Source organism: Eumetopias jubatus, unplaced genomic scaffold (genome assembly GCF_037043125.1).
Source record: "Eumetopias jubatus isolate StellerSeaLion01/CBP00866 unplaced genomic scaffold, mEumJub1_p1.0 scaffold_4, whole genome shotgun sequence".
NCBI lineage: Eukaryota > Metazoa > Chordata > Mammalia > Carnivora > Otariidae > Eumetopias > Eumetopias jubatus.
The window spans coordinates 107,776,721-107,800,704 of NW_028274810.1; the positions used below are offsets into that span (position 1 = coordinate 107,776,721).

Here is a 23,984-nt window from a genome sequence, read left to right on the forward strand (position 1 = left end):
CAGGAATCTTCCAGCTGGGTTCGGAATTAAATCGTCATAAGGCAGATTAACAGGAGGGAAAAAGCAGTTTTGTTTCATGCACAGAGGTCCAATAATGAAATCGAGACCCCAAGAAACGGCCAAGGCAGGTAGTTTTTATATTTTTTAGACAAAGACACAGTAAATTTGTGAGGAATTGACAGGATAAAACAGACGTTTGGGAGCTTTACTTAGAGAGGAATTCTAAGCAGAGTCTGGACTGAGGTAACGTTGACAAGGTCTGTTTCTCCAGCTCTCTCAGCAAGGAAGCTCCTACCGCTGGTGAGAATGGTACCTTTTTACTTCTTCCTACAGGGACGGTGTTTTCCCCATGGAAGGGTTACTTCAGCTTTCAGGGGACAGAGCGAAGTCTGATGACCTTGCACCAGTGCATTCCCAAGTGGCTTCCATGCAAAATAATCAGTTTGCCATGGTGGCACATTTTGGGGTGGCCTGCCCTGGGCCCCTACATTGGACACACACCAGAGGTCAGAGGCCAAAGAGGTGGTGGCTGGGCAGGCCTGAGGAGACTCGGGGACTTTTGGGCGTTGCCCCCAGAAAGTGGCCCTGCCCCTGGTGAGGTTGGGGAGCCCCAGGGGTGAGCACCCAGGAGAAAGCAAATGGTGTGTGGGCTCTGCCTCTGGCTTCCTGTGGGGCCCACGCTGTGCTGCTGCCAAGAGGCCCTCCCGGCACTCCCTCTGTCCATCGGCTTCGACAGCCTCTGGGCTCATCACATAAGAGTCTCCGTTTTATTGGATTGTGATGATTTTGAATTCTTTATCCTATTGGTTGCTGACTCATCTCTGTAATTAGGTGGAGAGATTGGATTCTTTTTAGGGTTCTGTTGGCAGATGTGTCTGTCACCCCGACTCTCGGGCTACCCTTCTCTGCCCTGTGCCATGCTGCCCGGGGGTGGGAGTGTCCTCTTTGGGTGCCTCAGATATTCTGTGGGGTGGTGGGGGTTACTGCAACAGTTTGGGGTCAGGATTTCCACAAGAAGCCCTGTTTGGATTTGGATTAGAATTGTACTGAGTTTGTGGATCAGTTTGGAGGAAATGGGTGTCTTTGTTATATTGTCTTCTCCCACGTAAAGATGGTGTCTGTTAACCCTTCTCTCCATGAAGAACTTGCTTATTTTTTAAGGTTTATTTCCAGGTGCTTTATCTATTTTATCTCTTTTTAAAGTTCTGTCTTCTTTTTTTTTTTAAGATTTTATTTATTTATTTGACAGAGAGAGACACAGCGAGAGAGGGAACACAAGCAGGGGGAGTGGGAGAGGGAGAAGCAGGCTTCCCGCCGAGCAGGGAGCCCGATGCGGGACTCGATCCCAGGACCCTGGGGTCATGACCTGAGCCAAAGGCAGCTGCTCAACGACTGAGCCACCCAGGCGTCCTGAGTGTGTTTCTTATAAATAATGTATAGCTGTTGGGTTTACTTGTCACCAATTCTGAACACCTGTCTTTGGTTTGGTAGGATGATTGCCATTCTGTTTCCTTAGACCACTGACACAACAAAGGGTTTAGTTTATCATCTTTGTGTCCTTTGAAGTACATGCTCTTCACGGCCGCCCTCTCCTTTGGTTGTCCCCACGCCACTCCCCCCTCCCCCCCGTGCACCTGGCATGTGTCTTGCAGTTCACATGTGCTCTCGTGATGCGTGGGCCCTAGGTTGGGTGCCTTCTTCGGGGGTTGCTGCTCTTCCAACTGTGGGATGGCCCTACAGCTCCAAGTTGGGCACTACACCTGCACCTGCAGAGGTGGTCCTGGGGTCTGTGCTACATGGCTGCCAGAGGATCCCAGCACTGGGCTTGGGGGGGCGGGGTCTCACTGGAGCATTCATTTTCTTTTCTGTTTTTTAAAGATTTTATTTATTTATTTGAGAGAGTGAGAGAGAGAGAGAGCACAAGAGGGGGTAGGGTCAGAGGGAGGAGCAGACTCCCTGCTGAGCAGAGAGCCCCATGCGGGACTCGATCCCGGGACTCCAGGATCATGACCTGAGCCGAAGGCAGTCGCCCAACCGACTGAGCCACCCAGGCGCCCTGGCGCATTCATTTTCATTTCTTCTTTGCCACTGATTCTTATTCTTTCTTCATGAGCTTATTTGCCATTTGAGTCTTTTCTTACTATTTGTTGCTTATATTTTTTTACTCATTTTTCCACTGGAGTTGCTGTGTTAGTTTGCAGGAGTTCCTTGTATCTTCCTAATATCAATTCCTCATTGCTTTTAGTAGATGTTATGAGTATCCTGTCTTCTGTCACCTGACTGCTAACTGGTCCCTTTGTCCTTGATTTTGATGCAACCACGTTTATCAGTCTTTTGTCCACATGGTTTATGCTTTTAATGTTTTCTTTACAAAGTTCTTCCTTGGCCTAAATCCAAAGATATTCCCTTACATGTCTTGCATTCACCTTACAGTTTTATTTTTACACTGAGGGCTGAATCTGTCTGGAGCTACTTTCTCAGGGGGCTAGGACGGATTCACTTTTCATCTCCTAAACTGCCCACCTCTGCCCTAGGCCACACTGGTGCCTGTGTATCTGCTTGTGTTAGCACCCCGACCCCTGGGAGCCCCCTTCTTCTCTTGGTCTTTAAGACTGTCTTCACTGGTTGTGTGCCTTCCTTTCATCATGGAAATGCTACAGAAGATCCAAGCGGCATTTTCATTGGATCCATTGACTTGCATTTTGAGGCGTGCTCACCCTCTGTCAGGTAGCTTGTCCCCTATGAGTGCAGGGCCACTCGAGAGGTCTGCAGTCATAGTTCCCAGCCGTCTATGTTCCTTGTTGCTGAGTGAGTATAAGTCACACACACCCACAAACGTTTTAAGTACAACCACTGAAGAAAAATCCCACAGAACAATAACACATACAACTTTCTGACCAGAAGAAGGAAAATAAAACCAAACCTACTTAATCTAGTAAAAGGCAAAAGCAAAGAGAAAGGCAGTCCAATGTTTCTCCGTAATAATAGCAGCCAAACACGAGGTGACACAAATTAGGAACTATTCACTCAGCAACAGGGAACATCAACAACTTGAAATATGCCCTTTGTCATCAAAAAGGGGCATAATCCCCTTCATGCACCCAGCATGGACTGGGTGCTTCAGTGGGGTGGCAGCAGTCTGGAGGAGAGGTGACGGCCCTAGGCACTGGTGGCTGGAGTTGGATATAGAGAGGGAGGTGTCAGGGCCTCTGAGGACCCAGGGGACTGTGATAGCATAGAATTCAAAAGGAGTGCCTCCAGGAGGTGAAGGTGGCAATCTGGTGGTGGAAAAACTCTGTTGGTTTTGGCTTTGAAGAAAAAACTGTGTACCAGCCTGGCCTGGGTACACGTGACAAAGCCACTGTGAGCACAGGGAATGTATGGGGATGTGGCTGCAACATCAGCCAGGTGCTTCCAGATCTGCAGGACCTCTGTCATCTTTTGGTGGCCAGCCAGGAGGAGGAGGGATGCACCAGCCGATGTAGATGTACATATAGGTATCATACAGATGTGATTGCATAATACATCATTTTTCATGTTTCTAGCTGTTCTGTAGCATGATTATGTGTTAGAGAACACTGACCACCAGCCAGTGTTAACATTAGCCATTCATTTATTCAACTTTTAAAATAACATTTTTATTAGAGAAGGAATACACATTAGGTGTACTTTGTAGTACATATAGTTACATAGAAGGAAAATTTTAAAACCCACTAAATGCTCTCTCTCAGTTTTCTGGTATTTACCTTTGCAGTTTTGAAAATACTACAGCAGGGGCACCTGGGTGGCTCAGTAGGTCGAGCATCTGCCTTCAGCTCAGGTCATGATCCCAGAGTCCTGGGATCAAGTCCCACATCGGGCTCCCTGCTCAGGGGGGAGTCTGCTTCTCCCTCTACCCCTCCCCCTGCTCAAGCTCTCCCTCCTTCCCTCTCTCTCTCTCTCTCAAATAAATAAATAAATAAATAAATAAATAAATACTACAACAGTATTTCCAGAGCGTTCTGTTTCTCTGTATGAACAATGCTGAGTGAATATGAGCTCCCATTGCTAGACACGTGAGTTGTTTCCAGTGTACTTGCTAAGTATCGAATAGTAAAAATTATCTCTCCCGTTATAATTTCTCAACTTTTTCTTAGTTATTCTTACATGTTTATTTTTTTGGGTTAACCTTCCAAACACTCTAAGTTCTAAAAACATTCCTTCCGATTGGAAATATTAGAATCACATTAAGTGTATTAACCAATTTTGAAGTTATATCTTCACAATTATTGAGTTCTCCTATCCAAGGAACCTTGTATGTGTTCAGATTCCTCTATATACCTTAGTAAAAATTTATAGTTTTATTCATACTGATCTAACATACTCCTTTTTAACTTATGCCTGAACTTTTATGATATTTCCATGGTTGTTATTGCTGTGATTAAGGTGAACTTCATTTCTGCTAATACACAGAACAAGTTTCTGCTAATACACAGAAGAGTTGTTGGTCTCCTCTGTCACACAGGTGATACAACATTACAAGTCTCCCTAATACCTTTAGTGGTAGTTCTGTTGATTCCTTTACTTTTTATAGGTTCACAACTAATGACAGTTTTATCTCTTTCAAATATTTAAATCTCTTCCCTTTTTTTTCCTTGTCTTATTGCATTGACTAGCATTTCCAAAAGTATGACATACTGGTGGTGAGAGTATGTGTTCTCATTCTGACTTTAATGAGTATGCTTTCAGCCTTTTACTACTAAATATTATGAAGGCCTTGAGTTTAATATAGGTATTCTTGTTCAAGTTAAGTAAATTTTCTTTTATTTCTGGATTACTGAGAGTTTTTAAATCATAAATAGACATTAATGGGATGTCTGAGTGGCTCAGTCAGTTAAGCGACTGCCTTCGGCTCAGGTCATGATCCCCGGGTCCTGGGATCAAGTCCCACATTGGGCTCCTTGCTCAGCGGGGAGCCTGCTTCTCCCTCTCCCTCTGCTGCTCCCTCTGCTTGTGCTCTCTTTCTCTGACAAATAAATAAATAAAATCTTTAAAAATAAATAAATAGACATTATTTGATCACATCTTTGAACATCTGCCAAGATAATCACCCGCTAATTTATTTCCCAGATACTGAGTGCCTGTTGTGCTCCACACCCACACTCTTAAGAAGCTTATCATCCCTGGGACTCCTGGGTGGCTCAGTCGTTAAGTGTCTGCCTTCAGCTCAGGTCGTGATCCCAGGGTCCTGGGATCGAGCCTCACATTGGGCTCCCTGCTCAGCGGGGAGCCTGCTTCTCCCTCTCCCTCTGCTGCTGCTCCCCCTACTTGTGCTCACTCTCTTTCTGTCAATAAAATAAATATATTTTTTTAAAAAGCTTCTCATCCCCATGAGAGTGTTTCTTTCTTTTTTTTTTTTTTTTTAAGACTTATTTATTTGAAAGGGAAAGAGAACAGGGGGAGGGGCAGAGGGAGAGGGAGAGCCTCAAGCCGACTCCCTGCTAGCGTGGAGCCTGACACGGGGCTTGATCCCACGACCCTGGAATCATGACCTGAGCCGAAGGCAGACGCTTAACCAACTGAGCCACCCAGGTGCCCCAACACTTACATTCTTAAAAGTGAAAGGTTTATTTTTAATGTACCATATTTTTAAATCACTGCACTTATGCTCATGTCTTTTTTTCATTTTGCTATGTTCCAGTTCTTCACCACCAGGAGTGTTCCTTGAGAAGGACTATGAGATTTACCGGGATTATAATGTGGATGGCCACCTTCTTCACTACAGGTAGAACCCACTGGCTCACACTTGGTCCTGTCTCCTGACCTGAGGGTAGTTTTCCTGGCAGCTCTTGGGTGAGCTGGAGAAGAATCTGGCTCAACAAGAAGCAACTAGCTGGATGTATACAGCATGAGGGGTCCTGTACTGGCCAGAGGAACATGATGAGAGGCTGTGGGGCCACCAGCACCTGGGCAGAGGCCTTTTGGAGTGGCCCCCAGGTTCATGTGGCAGCTTTCAGGAAGCTGGAAGAAGCTTGTCACTGCCCAGTTTGGGGAGCCATGGAGCCCATTGCTCCTAACAGAGGAGTGAGTCCTTGGGGGATCCTCAGCATGTATTCTCCCCTGGAGCTCCAGGCCATGCATCAGAGTGCTTCCCAGGTGAAGTTGGGAAGATTGATGTTCATCATAAGGAAGGAAGTGGACATTGGCTTCTCTTGGTCCTGGGTCGGCCTTGCAGGGTATTGCAAGGTTCCAGAGGTGACCCTTGGGACCCCAGGGCACAGCATCTGTCAGACTGGGCGGGGGCCATCCTCAGCCAACTCATAGGTCCAGGTGGGGTGCTGTGCCTCTGGGTGGCCTAGGTGCCCTCAACAAGATACCAGTGTTGGGAAGGAATTTGAAGACCTGAGGAGCGGGCCTTTGGTGGTTTGCTCAGACAGTTTAAAGATCGATCTTGGAAGGGCTAACCCGGTTTGTTGATATGGAGTGAATCTGAGGCTACCTGGGTCCGCCAGTGTGGGTGTGTGACCGTGGGTGTGTTTTGTAGCCTCCCTGTTCTTCCATGTCCTCCTCAGTAAAGTGGGATGCAGAGGGCTGACTGGGTGGGCCCTCAGTGCACCTGCTGCAGGTGAGGGTAGGTCAGGGCAGGCCCTCAGACTTGGTGTTTCCTGTAGGGTGCACGTGCCCACCTGGTCTTTGGTGGCCTGTTGCAGCCCTGGTCCTGCTGTCCTGTGTGTCATCTGAGCTGGTTATGAGAACGACACGTAGTTTTAGGAACGAAGGCACTCACCCAGCCAGGGCAGGAAGAACGGGAAGGTAAAGTGTAGGGACAGACTAGGGAAGAGACTGCCCCCCCTACCACAGTGTGAGCAGGGTCTATGAGGAGGAGGGGAGCAGGAAGGAGCTTGTCCAGGGTGGCTTGTGCTGCCTACCCAAGGTTGTGTGGTGGTCAGGTCCCTGAGCAGGGCAGGGGCAACGATGGGAAGCCTGGTAGACAGCCCATCCACTCCAGGCATGGAGGTGAATTGGTGAGCCTGAAGGTTTACGGGGCAGTTGGAGGGCTGTGTGGTTCAAGTTGTTTTTCAAACAGAACCTCAGATGTACAATTTCTTGTCCACATGAGTAAGGCTCTGTGAGTTCCACTCACTAACTTTGTTATGGAGGTCTGGGCATCTGCATACATGGCAGCCACCTCCTGAGGAGGCAGCAGCAGAGCAGTTCCTCCGGCTTTGGTCTTGTGAGGTGCTCTCCATTCTCCTTTTGGAAAGAGGCCATGGAGAAGTACTCTGCGCTGAATGGAGCCCTCGCTTCCTGCTCCTGCCCTTTCAGCACCTACTGCTGCCCTGCTTGCCTGTCTCCAGCATTTCCAGTGCATGGAAGGTTCTCTTCCTTCTCTCATGGTTTTAAAGAGTCACTGAATCAACCAGATCAAGCAATCGTCCCATTTTATGTAGAGAGAGGTGTGACTCTCTGCCTGGGTGCCTCTGCCCTAGTAGAGTTGATGGGCGATTAAGGCATGGGTGAGGACAGGCTTCCTGGGTTTGGGGAACCATAAGGAGACAGGTCTGAGGGCAGGCCAGGGAGGTCGGACTGGGTAGAAAGGGTGGCCACAGGCAGCTGGGCCATCTGGCCGCTTAGTGGTCAGAGGTGGAGGGGTGCACAAGAGGCAGACAGCAGGGCATGGAAACTGGATGTAGGGCTTCAAAGAGCACTTCCAGAAGAAGAGCAGAGAAGTGGGGTCAGGTGGGAACACAGAGTATGGGGCTGTGGAAAGGCCTGGCCTGAGGATGAGAGCTGAAGCTGCCAGTGCAGTGAAGCCTGTCGGGGGTAGGCCCCTCTTGGCTGCTGGGCTCCTACTCTCCGTGACCAAGGGCCATCTCTGGCCCATTTTCCCAACTGTGACTTGGAGTCCATGACTCAGAGGTTCCTACATGGGCCTCAGGCCTGCCTTGACTTCTGTAGGGGTGCTCAGTGCCCATGTATGCTGCGGTGCTGGGCATTGCCCCTCAGCTCAGGGACATTGTTTGCATGGTGGAGGGCAAGGCCATTGGTCTGCCTTTCTCCTGACTCAGTCTCTCTCATTTCCACCCTGACTAGATGAAACCCCTCTCGGGTCCTGGGACAGATGTGTCATCTGACCAGCTGGCCTCTCATGTGCTCTTGACCCTGACACTCTTTCCCACCCTCCTCATCGTACAGCACGATTTTGATGGCCCACAATGGACAGGCCACAAGGTGCCTCCTTGGGCCACAGCCCTCACCACCCTTCAGCAGGCGAGGATCATTCTTTACCTCACAGCCCCTGTGGGGGCCCTGGCACCAGGGCTGGGTCACTATCTGCTGAGTAGTGGAAAAAAGTGCAGAAATAATGCTTCACACTTGCTGAGTGTTTCCTCTATGTCAGTACTGAGCTAAGGACTTTATCATAGGCACATTATGTGTCTTAATCCTCATAAAAATAAATGAGGACACTGAGTCAGAGATGGTAAGTGATTTTTCCCAAGCCCCACAGCCAGGGAGCAACAGGCTGAAGTCCAGTCCCAGATTTCTGGATTCCTAGCCCAGTCTTCAGGGTTTGCTGGCCCCGACACATTAACTGCCACCCTTCACTCTGCCTCCAGCAACCAGAAACAGACTTCCCAGGAGTGGGAGCCTGCATCCCAAGTCCTGCCGCTCTCTGACTTCTCCTCAGGACAGTGAGACTGAGCTGCTGGTCATCACTGTCAACTGGTAGGGTTGGATCCTGGCTGTGCTGAGTGGGCCACACACCTGGCATGTTGGAGTAGGCTGCCTCCCAGCTGGCATGGGCCTTCATGCTCTCATCCAGTCTCACATCACTGGCCCGTGTTCTCCAAGGCCTGCTTCTCCCAATCCCAGTAATTAGAAGTCTTTTTTTTTTTATAAGTTTTTTTTTTAAGATTTTATTTACTTATTCATGAGAGAGAGAGAGAGGCAGAGGGAGAAGCAGGCTCCCAAGGAGCAGGGAGCCCGATGCGGGACCCGATCCCAGGACTCTGGGATGATAACCTGAGCTGAAGGCAGACGCTTAACCATCTGAGCCACCCAGGCACCCTGGAAGTCTTGACCTTACCCAGAAAGGTGCAGCAACAACCAGAGGACAGGGGCAGAGGTGGCAAACTATACAACTGGTTTCTTAAAACTGATTTCCACTTTTGCAGTCACCACTGCATTAACTTATGAGACCAGCCTGCACACAGAGAACAAAATAGACAGAATTGTCCTGAAGTCATCAGAGATCTACTAAGGAGTGAAGACTTGAGGGCTGAGGAGGCATCAGTGCAGCCTGGCACACAGATGATACTGCCTCTCCCTCAGGACAGTTGAGAGTCTAAGAAGCTGAGCTGACCATTGGGTGGGTCCATGGCTCCAAACATCAGAGTTCAGAGGCCACAAAAATGAGCCCTAGTTAACAGTCCATGTTTCCACTTGGACTCCTGAAAGGCTATACCCAGCATGAGCCATAAGTAGACCAGCTCTCAAACCTAAGCCTGATTTCCAGTCAGTTCAGTCCCAGATGGGATTCAGGTTATCTGACCTTTCCACAGCTGCCTGTCAGAAACAAAAATAAATCCAGAGCCTCAAATGATCTCTACATTTTTCATCAGAATTTTGGTCTAAAATTATCCATAAAATCCTAAAGAATTGACAAAAAACAAAAAAAACTAGAACTGATAAGTGATTATGGCAAGTTTATAGGATACAAGGTAAGTTTCCAAAAGTCAGTTGCTTTCCTATATAGTAGCAATGAACAAGGGGAATTTGAAATTAATACCATTTACATTAGCACCTCCCAAAAATGAAATACATAGGTATAAATCTAAAAAAATATTTACAAAATCTAATGAGGAAAGCTACAAAACTCTAATGAAAGATAACTAAATAAATGGAGAGATATCCCATGTTCATGGACAGGAAGATTCAATACTGTCAAAATGTCAGTTCTTCCCAACTTATTCTATACATTCAGTGCAACCTCAGTCAAAATCCCAGCAAGTTATTTTTTGGATATCAACAAACTCATTCTAAAACTTATATAGAAAAGCAAAAGATCCAGAATACCCAACACAGTATTCAAGGAGAACAAAGTTGGAGGACTAATACTACTCAATTTTAAGACTTACTAGGGACGCCTGGGTGGCTCAGTGGCTCAGTCAGTTAAGCGTCTGCCTTCGGCTCAGGCATGATCCCAGAGTCCTGGGATCGAGCCCCGCATCAGGCTCCCTGTTCGTGGGGGCCTGCTTCTCCCTCTCCTGCTCCCCCTGCTTGTGTTCCCTCTCTCGCTGTGTCTCTCTCTGTCAAATAAATAAAATCTTTAAAAAAAAAAAAAGCTTACTATAAAGCTACCATAGTGAAGACAATGTGGTATTGGTAAAGAATAGACAAATAGACCAATGGAACAAAGTAGAGAGCCAAGAACTAGATCCATAAAAGTATAGGCACCTGATTTTGACAAGGGGGCAAAGGCAATGCAGTGGACTAATGATAGTCTTTCCAGTGAATGGTGCTGGAGCAACTGAACATCTGCATGTAAAAAATGAATGTAGACACAGATTTTACCCCCCTCACAAAAATTAGCTGAAAATGGATCACAGATCAAATGTAAAACAAAACTCCTAGAAGATGATGTAGGAGAAAACCTAGGTGATCTTGGGTGTAGCGATGATGTTTAGATGCAACATTAAAGGCACAATCCATGAACATAGAAATAATTGATCAACTGGACTTCATTAAAATTAAAAATTTCTGCTCTTCAAAAGACAGTGGCAAGAGAATGAGAAGACAAGTCACAGCCTGGGACAAAGTATCTGCAAAAGCTACATGTGATAAAGGACTGTTATCTAAAATACCAAGAACTCCTGACACTTGACAGTGAGGGAACAACACAGTTAAAAAATGGGCCAGAGACCTTAACAGACACCTCATCAAAGAAGATACACAGATGGCGAATAAGCATATAAAAGATGCTCCACATCATATGACATCAGGGAAATGCAAGTTAAAACGAGATCCCACGACACACCTGCTGGAATGGCCAACATCCAGAGCACTGACGACACCAGATGCTGGTGAGGATGCGGAGCAACAGGAACGCTCAGGCGTGGCTGGTGGGAGAGCAGAGTGGTGCAGCCACTTTGCAGGACGGTTTGGAGATTTCTAACAAAATTAAACACACTCTTACCATGTGATCCAGCAACCATGGCCCTTGGTATTTACCCCAAAGAGCTGAAAACATATCCACATCAAGACCTGTGCATGGATGTATGTAACAGCTTTATTCAGGGTCACCAAAACCTGGAAGCAACCGAGACGTCCTTCAGTAGGTGGACAGATACGGGAACTGTGGTCCATCCAGACAATGGAATATTATTCAGCACTACATAGAAATGAGCTCTCGAGCCATGGAAAGACATGGAGGGACCTTAAATGCATATTGCTAAGTGAGAGAAGCCAGTCGGAAAAGGCTCCATACTGTGTGATTCCAGGTCTCTGACACTCTGGAAAAGGAAGAACCATGGAGACAGATGAGTGGTCGCCAGGGGTTGGGGGAAGGAAGGACAGTCAGAGCACAGAGGATTTAGGGCAGGGAGACTGCTCTGTATGACACTCTACTCGTGGACGCACGTCATGACACGTTTGCCCAAACCCACGGAAGGTCCAGCACCTGGAGTGAGCCCTGAGGTCAACTAGATGCTGGGTGATGATGATGCTCCATGATCATAAACCCGCGTAGGTTCATCGACTGTAACAAATGCACCCCTCTGGTGGGGATGATGATAATTGGGGAGATTGTACATGAGCAGGGGTAGGGGGTGTATGGGAAATCTCTGTACCTTCCCCTCAGTTTTGCTCAAAACAGTTTTTCCATCTGTGCCCAGGTACAGAGTGTTGTGTGTATGTATGAGGGCAGAGTCACAGGGGGGAGTCAGCCTTTTTGGAGCTCACAGGACACTCTGTGGTTGAAAAACTACCTGAGATGCTGAGGGGTGAGAGGTGACCCACCGCCCTGTAGGAGCACAGCAGGTGCTAGATGCAGCAGTGAGGCCTGCAGAGAAATAACCATATCAAATCCAGAGCTAGAGAGGCCTCTGGGAGGGCCACCCCCAGCTGTTGGAGAAATAGTTCTGTGCCTGGTGCTGGGGTGTGACCAGAACACACACACACACACACACACACACACACACACACACACACACACACACACACACACCCTTCTTTGCAGGGAGTCTCACACACACACACACACACCCTTCTTTGCAGGGAGTCACACACACACACACACACACACACACACACACCCTTCCTTGCAGGGAGTCTCACACACACACACACACACACACACACACACCCTTCTTTGCAGGGAGTCACACACACACACACACACACCCTTCTTTGCAGGGAGTCTCACACACACACACACACACACACCCTTCTTTGCAGGGAGTCACACACACACACCCTTCTTTGCAGGGAGTCTCACACACACAAACACACACACACCCTTCTTTGCAGGGAGTCACACACACACACACACACACACCCTTCCTTGCAGGGAGTCTCACACACACACACACACACCCTTCTTTGCAGGGAGTCACACACACACACACACACACACACACACACACACACCCTTCCTTGCAGGGAGTCTCACACACACACACACACACACACACACACACACACACACCCTTCTTTGCAGGGAGTCTCACACACACACACACACACACCCTTCTTTGCAGGGAGTCACACACACACACCCTTCTTTGCAGGGAGTCTCACACACACACACACACACACACCCTTCTTTGCAGGGAGTCACACACACACACACACACACACACACCCTTCTTTGCAGGGAGTCACACACACACACACACCCTTCCTTGCAGGGAGTCTCACACACACACACACACACACACACCCTTCTTTGCAGGGAGTCACACACACACACACACACCCTTCTTTGCAGGGAGTCACACACACACACACACACACACACACACACACGCACACACCCTTCCTTGCAGGGAGTCTCACACACACACACACACACCCTTCTTTGCAGGGAGTCTCACACACACACACACCCTTCCTTGCAGGGAGTGTCATGATGGGCCCCAGAGGAGAGCAAGCTGTGTGAGGGCAGGAGAGCAGCTACTCTAGGCTGCACTGCCCAAGGGCAGCCCAAGGGTCAGGGCGCCAGCAATGAAGGGTGGACAGGCCATTTACAGGGGGCCCCCCAGCAAGTATCAGGCCACTGAGGCCTGCAGCCCCCATTTGGGAGGTGAGGAGAACACTGAGAAATGACCCAGGCCTCTTGGGCCCTGACTTCAGACACCTGTGAGGCCCAGGCCAGTGAGTAATGGGTTCAGGCTAGTAGCTGGGCCAGACTTCTGCCTCCCCACCAACAAGTAACCTGTGCCTGCCCCCACCCCCCAGAACCTCCCCCAGGTAACCTGTGCCTGTCCCCCCTCCCCCCAGGACCTCTTCACTTCGGTGGAATTCGGGCACCAAGGAGCGCATGCTCATCAAAGTTGCAGACCGGGAGCCCAGCTTCCTCTCCTCCCAGGGCAATGGCTATGCCCTAGACGGCCAGCCTGGCAGCCGCTCCCGCAGACCCTCAGGTGGGCAGCACTCGCCCAGCCTACAGACATTCGCCTCGGACTCTGATGGCCCTGTCTTCTTCCCTGAGCGTCGGCCTTCGCCCTTCCTGAAGAGGGCTGAACTCGGTAGCTGCTCCCCACTGCTGGCCCAGCCACGCAAGCCCACGAGCGACTCACAGCCCCCCTCCCCACGCTACGCCTATGAGCCCCCACTCTATGAGGAGCCCCCTGTGGAGTACCAGGCCCCCATCTATGACGAGCCCCCCATGGATGTCCAGTACGAGGCTGGCGGGGGCTACCAGGCAGGCTCACCCCAGCGGTCTCCAGGCCGCAAGCCACCCCCCTTCCCACAGTCTCCCAAGCAGGGCTCTGCCTCGCCCTACCAGCAGCTGGTGCTGACCAGGCAGAAGTGCCCCGAGCGCTTTCTGAGCCTGGAGTACAGCCCTGCAGGCAAGGAGTACGTGCGGCAGCTGGTGTATGTGGAGCAGGCCGGCTCCAGTCCCAAGCTGCGCGCAGGCCCAAGGCACAAGTATGCACCCAATCCTGGAGGTGGCTCACTCCCCCTGCAGCCCAGCCCCTGCCTGCTGCGGGATCAGCGCCTGGGGGTCTCCTCTGGGGACTACAGCAGCATGGAGGGGCCTGAGCTGCGGCACGCCCAGCCACCCATGCAGCTGCCCCAGGCCCAAGACGACGCTATGTCCTGGTCCAGCCAGCAGGACACCATGTCCTCAACAGGCTACTCCCCGGGCACTCGCAAGAGGAAGAGCAGGAACCCTTCTTTGTGCCACGCCCCCAGCACCTCGTCCACTGAAGGCCCCGGGGACCGTGACCTCCTCGGTGAGCAGCCCCTGGCTGAGGAGCGGCCTCTGTGTGGGCCTAGCCTGGCCCCAGTGAAGCGTGCAGAGGGCAAGACAGGCGAGGCCGAGCCTTTCCTGGCGCAGGCACGGCTGGCCTGGGAGGCGCAGCAGGCCCACTTTCACATGAAGCAGAGGGGCAGCTGGGACTCCCAGCAGGATGGCTCGGGCTACGAGAGCGACGGGGCTGTGCCACTGCCCATGCCTGGGCCTGTGGTGCGTGCCTTCAGTGAGGACGAGGCGCTGGCCCAGCAGGAGAGCAAGCACTGGCAGAGGGGCGCCTTGGAGAGGCTTGCTTTCCCCCAAATCCTACTCGAGAAAAGCGTCTCCGTGCAGACCAACCTGGCCTCGCCAGAGCCCTACCTTCACCCCTCACAGGTAGGGAGGCACTGCCAGGGTCCCTGGGCAGAGGTGGGGCAGGTGGTGGTCCCAAGGCATGGTGCGGCACTCAGCTCCTGGTAAGGCCTGGCCATGTCCTGGCAAGTGACCTGGGGGTCGAGAGGCCATGCCCTGACTCCATCCAGCCCACAGATGCAGGGTAGTCAGGGGAAACAGGTGGGCAGCCACCCAACCACTGAGCCCCCGAGCCTCTGTTCTCCCATCTGTGAACGGGCTCTCAGGTGAGGAGCTATGCAGGTGGAGTGTCAGGTGCCCTTGCTTAGAGCTCTTCTGCAGCAAGGAGTGGGGAGATCAGACACCTGGTCCTCATGCTGCAGCTGGAGCCAAAGCAGAAGCCTGGCCTGGCTTGTCCTCTCTGGTCAGGCTCTCTGAACCCACGTGCATCTTCTGTCTAGGTCATGTGCTGGAGCTTGATGCCCCGGAACTTTGTGTGGGCCAGTGTCCTAGTTTCTCACCTCCTGACCCCTGACGTTTCACACCAGTTTGCTGCATGAAGCCAAGGCTGAGGGTCTGCCCTGGCATCTGCCAAGAGCTGGCAATGGCCAGAGGGCCTCCTGGTGTTGGGCTCTCAACCCCACCAGGGAACACCTGCCCAAGGGCCTGGTAACCTTGGGAGGCCAGTGTCCCTGGGCAGGGCTGCTTTAGTGCCCCTCCAGGCTAGACAGCTCAGAGCAGTGTTTCTGTCCAAGCCAAGAAAAGAAAGGGCTGTTACCCCAGTGACGCCCTGTACGGTTGTGCTGAGGCCATTAGGGAGGCAGGGAGGGGGCTTGGGACAAACCTTCCCAGCATCGTGGGAAGCATCCTAGCCCCCTTGCAGGCTGGCCCTGCCACTGCCCAGCCTCACTCTGCCCCCAGTCCCATGTGGGGATCTTTGTTGGAAGGGTAAGGCTCTGTGACGGGGAGGGGCGGGCAGTGTAGTGGACCAGGAGAGACATCTGTGTCTATGGAATTTTGCGTCTCGGGTTTTTCTCATGTTGGCAGGGCTGCCCTTTTCATCTGTTTCTCAACCTCAGAGCTCAGTGAACTAGCAGAAGCAAGGCCAGCAGGAAGCAGTGCCCTTCCACTGTGCACGGGGTCCCGGCACCTGCATGGAGAGGGCAGCATCCCCTAGCATCTTCCCACTAGGGGCTAGTCAGCCCAGAAATCCAGTGAAACACACGTGTAGCTTCCTCCCGCCCCCAGACATGCGCTGGACGCCCCCACCACCACCATTACCAACCCTCAGTTGCAGGAATAGGGAGGGCACTTCCTTTACACCTCAGGGTAAAGGTTGGAAGAAGGGCCTCTGTGGGTCCCGCCCCAGCCTTGTGCGAGGATCTGGCATGTGTTTATGAAGGGGGTAGAACAAGATGAGGCACAAAGCTCCTCCAGCAGCCTCTTGGCGGCAGGGGAGGCCACACCCCCTCATGGCCCCTCTGTCCTTCCTAGTCTGAGGACCTCGGCTCCTGTGCCCAGTTTGAGAGTAGCCGGCAGGCTCGCAGCGTCATGCCCAGCGCTAGCTGTGTGTTCCCCACCTTCACTCTGCGCAAGCCGTCCTCGGAGACCGACATTGAGAACTGGGCCTCCAAGCACTTCAACACGCATACACAGGGCCTCTTCCGGCGGAAGGTGTCCATCGCCAACATGCTGGCCTGGAGCAGTGAGTCCATCAAGAAGCCCATGATTGTAACCAGCGACCGCCACGTGAAGAAGGAGGCCTGTGAGATCTTCAAACTGATCCAGATGTACATGGGTGACCGGCGCGCCAAGGCTGACCCACTGCACGTGGCCCTGGAGATAGCCACCAAGGGCTGGAGTGTGCAGGGCCTGCGGGACGAGCTCTATATCCAGCTATGCCGGCAGACCACTGAGAACTTCCGCCTCGAGAGCCTGGCCCGCGGCTGGGAGCTCATGGCCATCTGCTTGGCCTTCTTCCCACCCACACCCAAGTTCCACTCCTACCTAGAGGGCTACATCTACCGGCACATGGACCCTGTCAATGACACCAAAGGTAAGGCCCAGTGCGCGAGACCCCTTGGCACCCACAGCTCAGGGAAGGGCTGTGGCAAGAGCTTCCCGGTCTACGCTGGCAGCCAGTATGTGGAGGCAGGCACAGCACCTCCAAGCAGACACACATGTCTTTTGAGGACCATGTCCTAGGTTCTCACTAGGATGTGGGGTCCTCAGGGAGCCCCTCCCTGCCACTGAGGGCCCGAGAAGAATGACAGGCAATCCTGGAACAGGGTCCCCAGCCACAGGCCAACAGGTCAGAGAGGAGGGGGCCAGATGAGGACTGGCCTCCATGTCTCAGCCAGCTGGCCTCCACTCTACTGAGGCCTCCGTACCTGGTCACTCTGCTGGATGAGGGTACTTCCTGTGCCCGTGTACTTACTGTATTTGCTTTCAGCCATACTGTGGCCTGGAGAGGTAGCCACCCCAACCAGGCTCAGGCCATCTGTTGTGGGTGGGGAAGAGATGGGGGTTCCTGGAGCAGGGTTCCTGAGAGCAGGGAGGAGCATGGTGAGCCAGGCATGCATCAGCCCAGCACCAGGTCTGGCAAGTGTATCTGGCCATTGGGGCACTGCAAGCTGACCTGGCCCTAAGCCACCCCAAGGAGTCAGAGGTTGGACCAGCATGGGTAGCCACCTGCTGATGGCTGCCTGGGGCCAAGTGTGGGGCCAGATTCTGCGAAGGGCTCCTGAAAGCCATGCATCAGGTTTGTCTGGTCCCAGCCCTGGCCTGCTCTGGGGAGGACTCAGGGCCACGGTCCTACTAACCAGACAGTGCCTGTGTGGCCGGCACAAGTCCTGTGCCGTGCAGAGAGAGCGTGGGGACAGGGCCGTAGGCAACAGCTGCATCTGCAGCAGGCTGCCCACCACCCGAACAGTCATGGGTATCCACGAGGCATGGCCGTGGAACCAGCAACTGGACACACACGTGTGCAAATACATGCATACACTCACACGCTCTCCAAGCTCCTCTTTGGGAGGGACTGCCTACCTTGATCTGGCCAGGGCGTTGCCCCGGCACAGGTGTGTGGGGCCACAGTGTGTGCACACAGCGATGGGGGCTGCAGCTGCCGGGACAGTGGTGGGTCCTCGGGAAGGTGTGTCAGGCACAGGCACCGTCCAGAACATCAGCCGTTTGGCCACAGATCTGGAAGCCATGAGATTGTCACTGGGGCATGGGGTTTTGGGGGTTGGTTGGTTGGTTTTTAAGATATATTTATTTTGAGAAAGAGAAAATGCCCAGACTGGGGGAGGGGCAGAGGGCCAGAGTCCTCAAGCAGACTCCCCGCTGAGTGCGGAGCCCAACATGGGACTCGATCTCACAATCCATGAGATCATGACCTGAGCCAAAACCAAGAAAGTTGGATGCTCAACCAACTGAACCAGCCAAGGCACCGCGAACTGTGGCATGTGGTTCTTGAAGCAGGGTCACTGAACACAGCATATGGGTCTCCCCGGGTAGTTCCCCACCAGCATGCAAAACATGCAGCCTGTTGGGCAGCCTGAGTCTGCCTTGTCTGCCACACTCTTCTCAGGCCTTTCCAGGAGAAGGTGGGCCTCCATTAGCTTCATGGTTCACTTCAGCCTACTTCTCAGAGGCCTTAAAGTGTGTGTCCACTGCTCAACACATGGCCCTTGGGGCCTCAGGGAGCACTTGCTAAGTAAAAAGGTGAGTGAGCAATGAATGGACAGAGGCCAGAGACTCCTGGGACCATTCCTGCCAGCCAGCTGGGGCTCTTATGGGGAGCTTGAGCTCCAGGCCCCATGCTGGGCCCAGCAGGGGACACTCCTCATGGCACAGAGCTTTGTGGGCCTTTGTCCTAGTGTCTAGTCTGCACCCTGGGGATGGGGCTGGAGTATATGAAGGAATTGGTGGTCAGCCTGGACATTTGTGGCTTTGAACGTCTGCCCACCCTGAGGGAGGCCCAGCTGGTCTCAGAGTGCCACATGTTCTTGGCCCTCAGAGGGAGATTGGGTCTGTGTGGTACCACCAACAGGAGCCTGCTTCTAGGCTGTGGGATCTGACCTCACATGATGACACAGGGCAGCCTTCCAGCCAGAAACTAACTCCAGGACTATGCCTGGGTAGGCATCTGCTATAGGCCCTGCTTAGTGCTGAGCCAGAGGAGAGGCCTTGTGCTCCCTCCCACCAGCACATCAGGAACAGGCGTGCTGGCTGGTGGTCAGGAAGGCAGACCCCATCAGGCCACAAGGATGGAGCCTGTGCTTGGAGAAAGAAAACTGCAGCCTGTCTCAGGGTCACTGGCAAGGGCAAAGCTGAGCTCAGCTCCTGAGTGGCGCTGCACCCTGAACCATGCTGCCTGCCTGGGCCTCAGGGATCTTTGATTTCATCTGCCAGCACATGTGTGACATCTGTGTGATCACCCATTGCAGGGGACCAAGGCACCAAGGCAGTGAACCCCAGTTCACATGTCTGCGGACCCCCAGCTCAGCCTTGTCTCATACATGGCCGCGCCTTTGTGCCAGCCAGCAGCAGGGTGCTCTCACAGCTCGTGTCCTTAGGACCTCCCTCACAGGCTTTCAGCAGACATCAGACTGCAGCTCTCCCGTGTGCTCCATGCAGCAGCACTTCCTGCTAAGGACAGTTTCCTTCACCAGTCACGTGTTCACTAAGACTCAGGGTTTCCATGTAAAGGTGTCAGATGGAACACATAAATTTACCTGGACTCTACCTTGAAGTCCTGCTAAATGAACAGGGAAGGAATTTTTTAAAGGAGAGGGGAAAAAACAACAACAAGGGAATGTAAACTGATGCAGCCACTGTGGAAAACAGTTTGGCAGTTCCTCAAACAAAAGTAGAATTACCGTAGGATCCATCAATTCCACTTGTGTATATATACCAAAAAGAATTGAAAGCAGAAACATGAACAGATGGGTACGTGTGCACTCAGATCCGTGGCAGGGTAGTCACCACAGCAAAGAGTTGGAAGCAGCTCAGGTGTTTGTCAGGGGATGAGCAGAGACATAAAATGTGGTCCATCCATACAGTGGACTGTTATCCAGCCTAAAAAATGCAGGGAATTCTGACACCTGTACAACATGGATGAAACTGGAGAACATTACGCTCAGTGAAATAAGCCAGTTCAAAAAAATACTGTATGAGTCCACTCTTAAGAGGCCCCTAGGATATTCATATTCATAGAAACAGAAAGAATGGTGGGTGCCAGGGGCTAGGGGAGGGACAGTTGGAGACTTTTTTAATGGCTGTGGAGTTTCTATTTGACCTGATGAAAAGTTCTGGAGATGGAGGGTGATGGTAGTTGCACAACAGTAAGTGTACTTAATGTCATTGAACTGTACAATGAAAAGTGGTTAGTTATAATGGTATATTTTATCTTATGTATATTTTACCACAATAAAAATATGTTTTGGAAGCTGAAAAGTGCATGAACAGGTGGCAGGAAGCTGACTTGGCAGACCAAGATAGGTGGATCCCAAGCAGACAGTGACAAAGCTAAGAAGCTGAAGCAGGTAGCAAACCCTTAAAACTCCATAGTGGGTGGAGCCAGCTTCCTCTAGCAGTGGTTCGGGAAGCGCATGATCTTGAAGCTGAAAGAAAAGGACTAGTTGAGAGTCTGTTTAAGAAACAAGCAGCTACCATAGAGTAGGTGAGAGCATGGATTTTGGACCCAGAGCATTTGGACTCAGATCCCAGCCACATTTTCAAGATAGGCAATAAAACAAGTCTCAATAAATGCTAAAGAAGGCAAATCATAGAAAGTGTGTTTTTTAGTCACAACAGAATTAATGATCAGTAACACTAAGATATCTGGAAAATCCCCAAATACCTGGAAACTAAAGAGCATACTACTGAATAGCCCATGAGTCAAATAAAAACCTACAGGGAAATTAGAAAGCATTTTGAATTGAAAGAAAATGACAACAAAACATATTAACTGCGGGATGCAGCCACAGCAGTTACAAGAGGGAGATTCATAGCATCTCACCTTTAAGATAAGGTCTCAAATCAGTGGCCTCTGTGCCTTAAAAAATAGATTATACTAAAAGCAAGCAGAAGAAAGAAAATACTGAAGATCAGAGTAGAAATCAGTGAAAGTGAAAACAGAAAAACTGCAGAAAATCAGTGAAACAAAAAGCTAATTCTTTGAGAAGATTGATAAAATCGATAAATCTCTAGCCAGACTGATCAGGACAAAAAGAAAACGTAAATTACCAATATCAAGAATGAGAGATGATGTCACTACAGATTCAACATGTCAAAGGATAATAAGATGAACAACTTTATGCCAGTAAATTTGACAGTTTAGAGGAAATGGACAGATTTTGAAAGACACAAACTACTATGGGGACACCTGGGTGGCTCAGTCGTTAAGCATCTGCCTTCGGCTCAGGTCATGGTCCCAGGGTCCTGGGATCGAGCCCCGCATCGGGCTCCCTCCTTGGGGGGAAGCCTGCTTCTCCCTCTCCCACTCCCCCTGCTTGTGTTCTCTCTCTCGCTGTGTCTCTCTGTCAAATAAATAAAATCTGAAAAAAAAAAAAAGACACAAACTACCAAAGATCTCTCAGTAAGAAACAGACAACCAAAAAAACCATGTAGCTATTAAGGGAATTGAATTGGTACTTAAAACCTTCCCACAAAGAAAATTAAAGGTCCAAATGGCTTCACTGGTCAATTTTACTGAACAGTTCATTGTTTGTATAGCAATTCTTTACAAACTCATTGAGAAAATTGTAGCAGAGGGAATATCTCCCATTCCTTCCATACCAAAATTATAAAAGGACATTACAAAAAAAGAAAAGTGCAGAGAGTAGTATCCCTTCTGAACATAGAGTAGAAATTTTTAACAGTATTTTAGCAAATTGAGTCCAACAATATATAAAAAAGATAATGCATCTTGAATAAGAAGTTTATCTGAAGAATGAAAGGTTGGTTTAACATTAAAAAATGGCACATGGTAATTTGCCATAGCAACAGAGTAAAGAAGAAAGACTATGTGATCATCCCAATAAGCATAGAAAAAGCATTTGGCAAAAATCCAACATTTCCATTCCTGATAAGAATTTTAAACAAACTAGGAACAGAAGGGAACCTCTTCAATCTGACAAAAGGCAAATATTTTTTTTTAAACCCTACAGTACCCAAAAGAATGGAAAGCTAGAACTCAAGCAGATACTTATACATCCATGTCCATAGCAGCATTATTCACAGTAGCCAAAAAGTGCAAACAACCCAGCTGTCCAGCAGGTGTATGAATAAGCAAAATGTGGTCTATCAGTACAGTGAATATTTTGCAGCCATAAAAAGGAATAAAGTTCTGATACATGTTATAACATGGAAGAACCTTGAAAAGTTATTCTAAGTGAAAGAAGCCAGATACAAAAGGGCAAAAACTGTACAACTTATATGAAATATCTAAAATAAGCAAATTCATAGAGACAGAAAGTAGATTAGAGGTTACCAGGATCCGGGGGAGGGGGAATGAGGTACAATGGGTACAGGGTTTCTGTTTGTGGTGATATAAGAATTTTAGAAATAAATGTGGTGTTGCATGACATTGTGAATGTACTAGATGCCACTAAATTGTACACTTAAAAATGGTTAAATGGCTACATTTTTATGTTTATGTTTTACCACAATTAAAACAAAAAACACCTCTAACCAGCATTATACTTAATGGGGAAGGACTGAATGCTTTCCCCCAAGGTCAAGAACAAGGACTTCCAGCCCCACTGCATCAACTCCATGTCATGCTGGAGGGCCAGCCAGTGCAAAGTCATGGAAGAGAAATAAAAGGCATCCAGATTGGAAAGGAAGTGTGCAATTGTCTTTATTCAGACAATAAAATCTTCTGTGGGATGTATAAAAATACTGTAAGTGAGTTTAGCAAGTTTGCAGGATGCAAGACCAATATATAAAAGTTAATCATGTTTCTACATAATAGCAACAAACTACTGGAAATTGAAATTTTAAAAATACATCTGGGGGTGCCTGGCTGGCTCAGCAGGTGGAGCATGAGACTCTTGATCTTGGGGTCGTGGGTTCGAGCCCCACGTAGGGTGTAAGATTACTTTGAAATAAAATCTTAAAAAAATCCAAAGTAGCATTTAAAAATATGCTTAGGGATAAATCTGACAAAAGATGTCTAAGACTTCTACACTAAAAACTCCCAAACGTTACTGAAAAAAGGCCCAAGTTAATGGAGAGAAATACCATGTTTATGAATCAGAAGACTCAATAGTGTCAAGATGTTACTTCCACCCAAATTGATGTATAGATTCAATCCTAACCAAAATCTTAATAGGTTTTTTTTTTAATTTAGAAATTAATAGGCTGATTCTAAAACCCATAGAAAATGCAAAGGACCTAGATTAGCCAAAATATCCTTTGAATAAGAAGAGCGAAGTTGGCGGACTGACGCTACCTTACTTCAAGTCTTGTCATGAACCTACGGAAGCCAGGAGAATACGCTGTTGGCGTAAAGGCAGACAGTAGCTCCATGGACAGAAGAGAGTCCAGAATTAGACCCAGACATATGTAGTCCATTAATTTTACACAGAGATGTGAAAGCACTTCAGTGGAGAAAGGACAGTGCCTTCCTCAAATGGTGCTGGGGCAGCCGGATGTCCAAATGCAAAAAAAGATGAGCTTCAAACCATACTTTGTACTGTATGCAAAAACTAGCTCAAAATAGATCATAAACCAAAATATAAAACCTAGAACTATAAAACTAGAACAAAACATGGAAATTTTTTCTTGAGTTAGGCAAAGGTTTTTTTTTTTTTTAAGATTTTATTTATTTATTTGAGAGAAAGAGAGAAACAGCATGAGAGGGGAGAAGGTCAGAGGGAGAAGCAGGCTGCCCGTCGAGCCGGGAGCCCGATGCGGGACTCGATCCCAGGACTCCGGGATCATGTCCTGAGCTGAAGGCAGTTGCTTAACCAACTGAGCCACCCAGGCGCCCTGATTTTTATGTGTGACACTAAAAGCACTATCTACAAGGGAAAAACATTGGTACATTGAACTTTGTGAACGAAGTTACATCTCCTGCTCTTCAAGAGACACTGTTAAGAGAAGGAAAAGATCCCGCAGTCACAGACAAGCAAGAAGAGGCTAGCGTGTCCTGTGGTGGCGGATCAGAGTTGGAGGCATTGGTGGGGGA

At 49.7% G+C, this 23,984-nt stretch overlaps 1 protein-coding gene across 1 annotated transcript in view; it reads left to right on the forward strand.

Moving 5' to 3' along the window:
* Window positions 1–23,984, forward strand: part of ARHGAP39 (Rho GTPase activating protein 39) — an 87,391-nt gene that overhangs the window by 55,203 nt on the left and 8,204 nt on the right. The window contains exons 4-6 of the mRNA XM_028093628.2: window positions 5,681–5,764; window positions 13,480–14,833; window positions 16,283–16,844. Of these exons, the coding sequence (XP_027949429.1) occupies window positions 5,681–5,764; window positions 13,480–14,833; window positions 16,283–16,844 (2,000 nt within the window). The remainder of the gene's footprint in view (window positions 1–5,680; window positions 5,765–13,479; window positions 14,834–16,282; window positions 16,845–23,984) is intronic.